General features: G+C 46.1%; 3 protein-coding genes across 3 annotated transcripts; 2 read left to right on the top strand and 1 right to left on the bottom strand.

Moving 5' to 3' along the window:
- Window positions 1-132: 132 nt before the first annotated feature.
- PCYB_146190 (hypothetical protein) lies at window positions 133-3,148 on the top strand (the record flags this gene model as incomplete). Its single annotated transcript, XM_004225089.1, has 2 exons — window positions 133-173; window positions 409-3,148. 2 exons carry the CDS (start codon window positions 133-135, stop codon window positions 3,146-3,148), a joined length of 2,781 nt encoding a protein of 926 aa, XP_004225137.1.
- A 1,456-nt stretch (window positions 3,149-4,604) lies between these two features.
- PCYB_146180 (clustered-asparagine-rich protein) lies at window positions 4,605-6,741 on the top strand (the record flags this gene model as incomplete). Its single annotated transcript, XM_004225088.1, has 2 exons — window positions 4,605-4,617; window positions 5,225-6,741. The coding sequence occupies 2 exons, from the start codon at window positions 4,605-4,607 to the stop codon at window positions 6,739-6,741; spliced, it is 1,530 nt and encodes a 509-aa protein (XP_004225136.1).
- A 2,412-nt stretch (window positions 6,742-9,153) lies between these two features.
- On the bottom strand, window positions 9,154-9,652 carry PCYB_146170 (hypothetical protein; the record flags this gene model as incomplete). The annotated part of the gene is made up of 1 exon (XM_004225087.1): window positions 9,154-9,652. A coding segment is annotated over one exon (498 nt), but the record flags the coding sequence as incomplete, so codon positions are not given.
- Between the last annotated feature and the right edge of the window lie 927 nt (window positions 9,653-10,579).

The following is a 10,579-nucleotide window of genomic DNA, read 5'->3' as shown; positions in this document are numbered from 1 at the left end:
GTTCTATTTTTGTTCCTTCCTTCTTTTTTTTTTTTTCGTTTTTTCCTATTTGGACCTGCCTCAACCGCATACCTGTGGTCACTTGCTTGTCCCCCCAGGGTGTCTATACGTGGCGACGTTTCTCCTGTGTCCATGCGGGACGCCACTTCCGCGGGCAGAATTTACCTGAATGTGTGATTTTGGTTTTTTTTTTTTTTAGCGGCCTGCCAACTGCTCACAGCGGGAAAAAAAAAACGAAAAAAAAAAAAAAACAAAGAAAAAAACAAAAAAAAAAAAACCCAAAAAAAAAAAAAAAAACGAAAAACAAATAAGCATATACATACAAACATACATGCGTAGTCGCATTGCATACGCACGACAGCACAAAGCAGTCGCACCAGTTTGTTGTTCCCCCCCACCCCAATCCAGCCGAGCCAAGTCCATCCCAGCCGAGTCAAGTCCAATCCAGCCGAGCCAAGTCCAGCCCAGCCGAGTCAAATCCAAGCCAGCCGAGTCAAATCCAACCCAGCCCACCACCATGCTGTTCAACAAGCTGTTCAAAAAGAAGACGGAGCTGGAGGTGGACTTGTACTTGATAAAGGACGAGCAGTGCACCCCACATATGCTTGACTGCAAATTGTACGTTAACAACTGGGGGAGGGGGAGTGATGACCAAGTGGTGATATGGAACAGCTCGAAAAAACTTACCCTTAATGAAGACTCCATTTACGACTTCAAGTACCATGAGCTAGACATGTGTCAATTTAAATACATAAAAAATGGACTAGTGGAGGAATACGGATTGGTGTTTTCGAAGGTCCAAAACATGTATTATTTTTTTAAGTACATTATGCTGTCCTATTTGAAGGGGAATATAGTTCTGTGCAGAAGAGTCAATCTGTTCAAATATGAGGAGCCGGTGAAGGTACTCTACAAGAAGGACCATCTAGGCCTGTTAACATTTAACACAGCCAAGTGTGAACACTTGTTGGTTGTTCTCTCCCCGGAGAGGTCCCCGTTGGATGTGGAGTGCGAACACCTGTATGAAGAACTCACCATGGATAATGTGAGGGAGCTGTACAAAAGGAATCGGGTCTTCCTTATTTACGTGTTGAATTCCTTCAACGATATTTATCTGAGTAGGGAGTCCATTGGGATCCACGTGCACAGGTACTTGGTTAACAGCCTGTTCAGGTTCTTCGAGTACAAGGCACTGTACGAGGATGGGGAGCGCTACGAGGAGTACTTCTTAGAGGAGGTGTCAGGAAAAGCGCTTACAGGGGAGGGGTCACTCAAGAGGGAAGAACCGAACGTGGTGGTACTAGCAGACCCCTCCCCAGGGAACCTTCAAACCGCGGCCGATGGAGGGGACTCCTACCACGGCATGAAGGCAACCCGGATTGAGGACGACGAATTGGGGTCCTTGGACAAGGCCGTGGAGAGCGAAATTGAGAAGATGGACCGGGGGGGAAAACAAGGGAGTGACAAAATGGGGAAAGACACGCGGGGGAAGCGCGCGAAGGGGAGGAAACCCTCGGGGGGGGAGAGGCACACGGAGGGGCAGAGGCACACAGATGGGCAGAGACAAACCGATGGGCAGAGACAAACCGATGGGCAGAGACACACGGAGGGGCAGATACACACAGATGGGCAGAGACACACAGATGGAGAGACGCAGGAGGGACCCGAGGACGAACTTGCCGCGCAGCTGCACCGGATGAGCGAGAAATTTCTCATCATTCTGGAGTCGGAGGACGTCCTCATTGACCACATCAGGGGGATACTCATCTACAGGCAGGACTTCCAAAATGATATTGTCAGCATCAAGAGGGACTTCATGGAGACGCACGCGAGGGGGGCAGCCGTGACGGAAGCGAGAGCCGATGTGACAGCCGAAGCGGCAGCCGAAGCGGTGGGGACCCCAACTGAGGGAGAGTTCCACACGGGGGGGTCCCCTCCGAAGGGTGGGTTCGTCCTTCTCTCCGAGTCGGACGCAACTGACGTGTCGGACGCTACTGACTTGTCTGACGTGATCGAGTTGGAGGGCGGGGAAGAAAGAGGGTATCCAAGACACAGGACCAGCCACACAGATGGTATGAAATACAAATTTGTGAATACAAGCGGGAAGCTCTCCTTCGTATTGAGGCAAAATCACATCCCACAGAAAAGGAAGCCAAAGCTCAAGCTAAATAAGAAAAGTGAACCCTCAGAAAGAGAAATAAACTACGACGACGTAAGGAACAAACTGAACATATACACCTTTGATGAATATGGAAAAGAAAAAATAATCTACAACTCAAGTGATGAAATTTTTAAATTTAAAAATGAACAGTGTGTTCCAAAAAGCATTCACCTAAATGATGAACAAGGGAATAAGCTACTCTTTCTTAACGAAAAAAATGACAAGCACTTATTCATTTTTGATACGAATAAAGAAAAAATTGTAAAAAAATGGGACACAGAATATGTGCCAATAAATCAGCTAATCAGGAAGGAAGAAAATATATACTGTGGGTACAACAAAAAAAGTTTGTACTTTGTCGATACGAGGATTAAATCGTGTGTACAGAATGCATTGCTGTATGGGAGAAACACACCCGACATTGAGCAAGCCACTGTGGATAACAGGGGGAGAATTATCTTAACCAATGCTAAGGGAGAGATTAAATATTATGATGGAAAAATAAATAAAAATAATGTCCTTAAGAAGAGTAAAAATTCCTTGATGTGTGCGAATGACATTGTACATTTATGTACTACATCCGATGGAGTTTATTCCATTGTGACTTGCCAAAAAAGTGTAGTGATTTGCGAAAATTCCATTCAAAGTTGTAGCCTTTTTGAGCGAGTCATAAAAAAGGAGGAGCGTCTTCAACAGAAAAAATTCCTCCTGCAAATTCACTACGTTGATGTTTTTACATACAATCTTGGGGACTACAAATTTGAGAAGAGCACCGTCAGTAGTGACAACTCTCTCGTGTTTACATTGTCTGCCAAGTTTTACGTCGTTTGGAATTTTAAGGATGTAGTGAATGGGCGTATTTCATATGTCATTAAGAAGACCACGGAGGACATCTCTGATATGTCCTACTTCAACTTTAGCGATGTGCAGGGGGTCCTCGTCGCGACGGAGAACTCGCTCAAGTCGAAGAAGATCACCAGCGTGTAGCGCTGCGCCCAGCGGGGGGAAACTCAAAATGGGTTAGCCAGCCAGATAGCTAGCTAGCTAGCCAAAAGAGAGGGAAAAAAAAAAAAAATTACCCCCCCAAAAATAACATACTTTATGGGGGGGCTATAATGTACGATTCGAAGGGGCAATTTTTCCATCCCTTTGGTGAGGCGGGGAAGGAAGAACCTTTCCCCCTTTTCTCCTTTCCTCCTTTCCGTCTTTTCTCCTTTTCCTCCTTTCCGTCTTTTCTCCTTCCCAGTGCCCCCCTTTTCGAGGTGTTAAAAGAGGGAAAGCTAACCTCCCCTCATACAACTCGCGAGTGTATATTATGTACTTGGACCAAATGGGCACAGCAAATGCATTTTTTTTTTTTTTTTTTCTTTTTTCCGCAAAATTGCAAAATGGCGAATTTGACCCTTCGGCGGGGGGGCTTTCAACCGACTTGAACTTTTTACATTTTGGTCAGCGTATGGGATGTACATGAAGGCATACCCTTTTCTTTTTTTGTTGGGGACGAGTGGAGGTGCACCTTTTGTAGGCACATCAGAGGAGACAGTTCGAGTGTATACGTTGTGTACTATACGCACGCGGGGTTGCGTCCGCTTAACATACGTGCAAATGCAACATACGAGCGAATGCAACATACGCGCGAGTGCAACATATGCGCGAGTGCAACATATGCGCGAGTGCAACATATGCGCAAATGCAACATACACGCGAATGCGAAGTACACGCGAATGCAAAGAACAAGCAAACGCAAAGAACAAGCAAACGCAAAGAACAAGCGAACGCAAAGAGCACGCCAGCGCGACATACAGGCGAACGCAAAGTACACTTGAGCGTGCGTCGTGTGAGTGCATACCAGTACACGCGCGTACGCACATGCATTGACTGCGCAATATTGGCATTCACTATCTCTTTACCTTTTCGCGCGACCGTAATTTTGTACGTTCATGGCCTTCCCCAGTTTGCATGGAAGAGGAAAGGAAAGTCCACCTTCACTTCTTCCCTTGGCGACGATTTCCGGTCGCATTCGCTTGGGCATCTCTTTCCCCATCACTACGTTATTTTGCCTTTTTTTGCCTTTTTTTGCCTTTTTTTTGCCTTTTTTTTTGCCTTTTTTTTGCCTTTTTTTTGCCCTTTTTTTTGCATCTTTTTCCTGCGCGGATGTATTCCCCTCCTCTTCTTCCATCCACCCTCCATATTCCTGCATCCTTTTTTTTTTCTTCACGTTTTCTCCTCGTCACCCTTTTTGCCCGTTTTTTCTCCGCCTTCCCCCCTTTTCCTTCTTCCTGTCATCCTTCCTTTTTTCTCTTCCCCCTTTCATATTTCCACGTTGTCACCACTTGACAAATTTATTTTTCTCCTCACTTGGTTTTTGCCTCAGTTTGCCAGAAATTTTTTTTTTTTTTTCCCCTTTATTCTTTTTTTTATGCTCGACTTTTACCTTCGATATATGCCCAGAAGGGGTGAAGAAAGAACTCCATGTGAATGCCGCGCTTGCTTGATTTTTGTGGGTCCTCGGCCGAGTGTAGCTTTTTCCCGGCGTCGTTCGCGCGAGAGGGGACAGAAGTGGTGGCGCGGTCAGGGCCTTGGCCAGAGGTGTGTTATCGACGCAGTTAACGACGCAGTTAGCGAAGCAGTTAGAGGCGCAGTTAGCGGCGTTGCTATAAGCGCAGTTACAATCTCACTCACCGTCGCGGTCGGAGGCGCACACGTCGTTCGTGGTCGCGCCGGCGGGCCATTCCACGTAGCGCCATTTCGTCGCTCCGACTTGGAGAGGAGGAAGAGGTCGTCTTTCCCCACCTCGATTGGCCCACAGGGAAAAAAAAAAAAAGATAAGATAAGATAAAATAAGATAAGATAAAACAAGATAAAATAAAAAAAAAAAAAAAAATTGGCAGCTTCCCCAAACCAGAGTACCATACGTACCACACGTCCCACACGCCCCTTACAAAATGAGCGAAGAAATTCTGAATGCAACAATCGATGGAGTTCCCAACGCCAGACTACACATACAAAACATCCCTCCTCACCTCACGGAGGCCCACCTAAGAAACTTATTTGGAAATGCAGGTTATATCATAACAGATGTGTGCTATTTTAATAAAAACAAAAAACAGTCAAATAATAATTTTGTGAACAAAAAAATTTACAATACTGCATTGATTACATTTAACACACATGAGGAGGCTTTAAGTGTCTTGAGGAATATTAAGAGTATGATTGATACGAGCAATCAGGAGAAGAGTATCGAGGCCAAGTTCGCCGTTCCCAATGTGAATAATAATTCTGGTGCAAAGAATAGTGGTAGTGGGCATGGCACTGGGGGGAGTGCCGGAGGTAGTGGAGGTGGACCACATGGACCACATGGTACACATAGTCCACATGGTACACATGGTCCGCATGGTCCGCATGGTCCGCATGGTCCGCATGGTCCACATGGTCCGCATGGTCCACTTGGAAACATGGGATCCTCCGGAAACAACAATTTCCAAAAGAGCTTTAATAATAACGAAGATTTTACAAACGGAGGAATGAATAGCTACAATTATTTTAGCAGTGCAGGAAATGTACAAGGAAATTTAGCTACCAGAAATATGATGAAGGGAAAGAACCCAAATAACGGAATGATGATGATGATGAATAGCATGAACAGTACGAGTGGGATGAATGGAGGACTGAGTCCAAACAACCTTCATATGAATGGTGGCATGTTTAATCAGAAAAATAATTTTTTGTTGAACAATCCCAATTTGGGTAATGGGAAGAGCATGTCCGAAATGGTGAAAGCTGATGGGGAGTTCCCCCCCGGAGGCAACGCCAGCATGGGGAACATGCACAGTGTGGGTGGCATTAGCGGGGTGGGCGGTGTTGGCGGTGTTGGCGGTGTTGGCGGTGTTGGCGGTGTTGGCGGGGTTGGCGGGGTTAGCGGTGTTGGCGGTGTTGGCGGTGTTGGCGGTGTTGTCGGGGTTGGCGCTGCTGGTGGTGTGAGCGCCATGAACGGCCTGCACGGCGAGGGCGGTGCAAGCGGAAGCCACGGCAACGCACATGGCAACGCACATGGCAACGCACACGGAGGAAGTAGCCCAATCATGTTCAGGCAAATGCAAAACAACAACAACGGAGGCGTCTTCCAATCGAGCGATCTCGTAATGGAGGAATGTAACGAAAATATTGAAGGCCTAAGTCTATGGGAAATTTACAAAGATAAAAATAACAACACCTTTTATTTTAATAACCTGACGAAGCATAGTCAATGGAATAAACCCATACATCCAAATAAATTATTTCATTTTAATAACAATGACAAAACCAAGTTAAATGGTCCGAATGGAAGTAATTTGTTCATTTTTCACATCCCAAGTGAATGGACTGACTTGGATTTATTTCAACACTTTTGTTGCTTTGGAAATATAATATCTTCGAAAATTCAGAGAGACAACACGGGGAGAAACTCCGGGTTCGGATTCGTCAGCTATGATAATATCCTGAGTGCGCAGCATGCCATTCAGTTCATGAATGGGTACTTTGTGAATAATAAGTACTTGAAGGTGCAGCTGAAGAAGGGCGAGGCCGCGGAGAAGGCCTAGGCGCGCCGCGAGAGAGAGAGAGAAGGAGAAGGAGCATGATTGTGAGAAGTGGACCGTTAGAAGTGGGCTGTGAGAAGTGGACCGTTAGAAGTAGACCGTGAGAATGAACCGTGAGAAGTGAACCGTGAGAAGCGTGTGCCGGGGTAGCACGAGACGGAGAGCGAACGCTGCCTATAGAGGAGAGCTTCCTACAGAGGAGAGCTTCCCACAGAGGAGAGCTTCCTACCGAGGGAAAGCAGGAAGACACACCCCACACGTGCACACCACGTGAATATGATGCGAGCGCACCGTCGCCGCTACTATTTGTTTGTCTTTATCCATTCCCATGTGTGTTTGCATTTTAACATTTCCCCACTTGCGTGTTGTGCACCTGTGTTGGTTGCAACGGGACACACTGTCACGTGCAGAGGGAACAATTTTTTTTTTTGCATGTAAAGTGAGGCCACGAAATGGGGCAGAATAAGAATGCAATCAGTTTAGCTGATCAGGGGGGGGGGAGCCTTCCTCCCCTATCTCCACCGCCAAAGCAAACATGAAAGGATTGCTGGACACACCTGTATACATGCCCAAGAAGAGAGAGAAAAAAAAAAAAAGAAACCAAATGGGTCACCAATGAAAGCACATCCAACTGCGCAGCTAGCGAAATGGTCGAACAGCTTTATTTTAAAAAATTGTTAAAATGTTTTATTTTTTTTAAGTAAAAAAGGAGAAGAAGAGGAAGAAGAGGAGGAGGAAAAAGAAGAGGAGGAGGAAAAAGAAGAGGAAGAAGAGGAAGAAGAGGAAGAAGAGGAAGAAGAGGAAGAGGAAGAAGAGGAAGAGGAAGAAGAAGAAGCCATTCGTGTACCTCCATTTCACATTGTGCGTGACATGTGTATATGCATATATATATATGTTTATTTTATTCCCATTTTATTATTTTTTTTTTTTTCATTTCACCACCTACGTCCCCTTTGCATTCCCTTTACAGTTAATTCGATTTCATCGTCCTCTCCAGTTTTTGCATAAGCACGCGTGTGTACCCGTGGGCGCACTTCATTGGGGCGGATTTGTGCCCCGAACGTGTGCGTCACGGGCTTGTACCAACCGTTGTAATGGAAAAACTGGGCAACGTACCTTCCTCCTGTTATATATTTTAACCCTTTTATCACGTCGAAGGGATCGATCCTCCCGTTAGCTCCACACACACACACACACACAGGTGCGCTGTCCGTCAGGCGCATTTCACCCGAACGTTCACGCGTTGCACGCCCAAGGGAGCATTTGGAAAAAAAAGAAAAAAAATCCCGCGCAAGGGAATAATCCCCTCTAGCATTTATTTACCTTCGCGAAGTTGACTGCCTTGCTGCTTTGCAGGCTAACTGCTTTGCTGCTTTGCTGGCTAACTGCTTTGCTGCTTTGCTGGCTAACTCTTTAACCGTCAGTTGACGCCCCTTTAACCGTCAGTTGACGCCCCTTTAACCCAGCAACGGTGTAACTGTGCTGGTCACGGGGGACAACTCCTCCGTTTCTGTAGGCCGACCGTGCAGGCGTAAACTGAAGGCCGCCCAGAAGTCAGCCCAGAAGTCAGCTCCATATTGCTTCACGTCCGAGGGGAGAGAAAGCTAACTTAAAAAAGACGTTTCCAGGGGACCTTTAGCCAGTTTTAAAATATGCGTGTGTGTATGAGTACCCGTTAAGAAGAGACCCCCTGGAGGCACGGGCGACGCAGCTCCCCTTGGAATACGGATACAGCAGCTCCCCTTGCTGCAGCCACGTGAGCGGAATTTCTCAAATGAAAAACGAAAACAAAGTGCGCGAAATTAATAAAGTTGTCACGTGGCCAAAAATCAGGCGGACCAAAATGGAGATAATCAAATCGGCATGAAGGTGTAGCGTACGGGGGTGGGAGGGGAGTAAGCATCACGGGTGTGTAATTACCCATGCTGGAAAAAAAAAAAGAAAAAGAAAAAGGAAAAAAAAAGAAAAAAAAAAAGAAAAAAAAGAAAAAAAAATATGTTCAGTGCTTCCCATGTTGAGTAATAAACGAAAGCACGCATGTAAATATATTCAATGAACAAGCGCCAATGCATTCGCTAAGGGGAGTGTATGTGTGTGTGCCAGATTAACGGAATGGATTGCAACAGGTACGCATGACAAACAGGTTTCGCACAGGATGGTCCATAAGGGATATGAAAAAAAAAAAAAAAATGGAGGCATAAATGGGTGCCAAATGGAGGCATAAATGGGTGCCAAATGGAGGCATAAATGGGTGCCAAATGGAGGCATAACTGGGTGCCAAATGGAGGCATCCCGCATTCGCTTCACCCCGCCATGTCTCCCTTCTGGTGAGCCAGCTCCGCGGCTAACCGAGTGATCATCCCCTGCGTGCAGTGCGCTCCCCTGATTAATTCGGCCCTATTTTGCTACGCTCACAGAGGGGGGGAGGGGTTCAATCCGGTGTGGCTCTTCCTTTTCCATTTGATCTTTTTCGACATGCCCGTTTTGGTTCACCTCCTTATCATCCTTGCTACGCCGCTTTGTTGTACTCCCCGGGGGGCTACTCTCCGTCTGTCTTTCCTTATGGGTGGATTCGTCCCCAATGCTGCCACTGCTGCCACTGCTGCCGCCGCTTCCGCTGCTTCCTTTATCGTTTGGGGGCTGCGTGGTGACACTGCCATCCTGCGCGTCACTCCCTATGGTGCCGCCTCTCTCCACATTGTCCTTTTTCTTCTCGATAAAATCATACACAATCATATTAGCTTCATTCCCGTTTGGGGATTTATTCTTCTGGTTGTCTTGCTCCGTCATGCCAACTGCTAATCCACCTGAGGGAGTCGGCGGGACCTTGGACTCTTTGGCATCACCTATAAAATCGTGATGAGAACTGCCAGCCGGTTGCGTAGACTGACGATTCAAGCCATTCACATACCTCCTATACTTAACCGCAGTGACAAAAACGAATGTTAAAAATATGAAAACAAAAATAATGTACAATCGGTACTTATTTAAGAGTTGCTTTTTTTTATCAAGTGAATCAGTTTTTTTGCTTGATCTAATTTGCCTGTAATGAAGGGCATATTGGAGAGTCCTTTTTTTATGCTGTCTCTCTGTTTGTTCAGGTTTTGAAGAACGTCGTTACTTATGTACTCTGCGTTTGTTAATAATATTTTGGACTGATTTATGTAAATATCTCCTTGTTCGAGTAGATCTACATCGCTCAGTAGTAGCACTCTATCATCATAGCTGTTATTTATTTCATTTTTTTCTCTTTCTTTTGCTAGAAAGCTTTCCTTAAGTATATTCAACTTTCCTTTATACTCGGTTATTTCTCTTTGCAGGTCATTCAGGTCGCTATCCTTATTCCCTATGAGTGAATTTGCTTCCACTTCCAGCTGCATCCTTTTGAACATATTTTCTGCACTTTTGATGGCCTTCTCGTAAATGTTTAGCAGCTTGTGCTTGTCTGAGTTATTGTCCTGGAGTATCTTCTCCGTGTAGGACACCGTCTTGATGTATTCCTGGCAGTTATTTTTATAGTCGTTGTACAGCGCGTCCGCCATGGTTGCCGAGAGGGGGGGGGAGCAACGCGGGGGAGAAAGAAGGAGAGCGACTTCCTGAGCGACTTCCTGAGCGACTTCCTGAGCGACTTCCTGAGCAACTTCCTGAGCGACTTCCTGAGCGACTTCCTGAGCGACTTCCTGAGCGACTTCCTGAGCGACTTCCTGAGCGACTTCTTGCGCGCCACTTCCAAAATGGGAGTCCCTTCGATGAGCCGCTATCCAACTGGGCCACGACTGCGCACTTAAGCACGTACTTCACTTTTACGCATACACATGCGGCTTTTTCCTTGTGAGTTTTC

The sequence above is a fragment of the Plasmodium cynomolgi genome, chromosome 14 (genome assembly GCF_000321355.1).
Source record: "Plasmodium cynomolgi strain B DNA, chromosome 14, whole genome shotgun sequence".
NCBI classification, from domain to species: Eukaryota; Apicomplexa; class Aconoidasida; order Haemosporida; family Plasmodiidae; genus Plasmodium; species Plasmodium cynomolgi.
The sequence above is the reverse complement of the archived record's forward strand: the minus strand, read 5'-3'. Positions and strand labels throughout refer to the sequence as shown.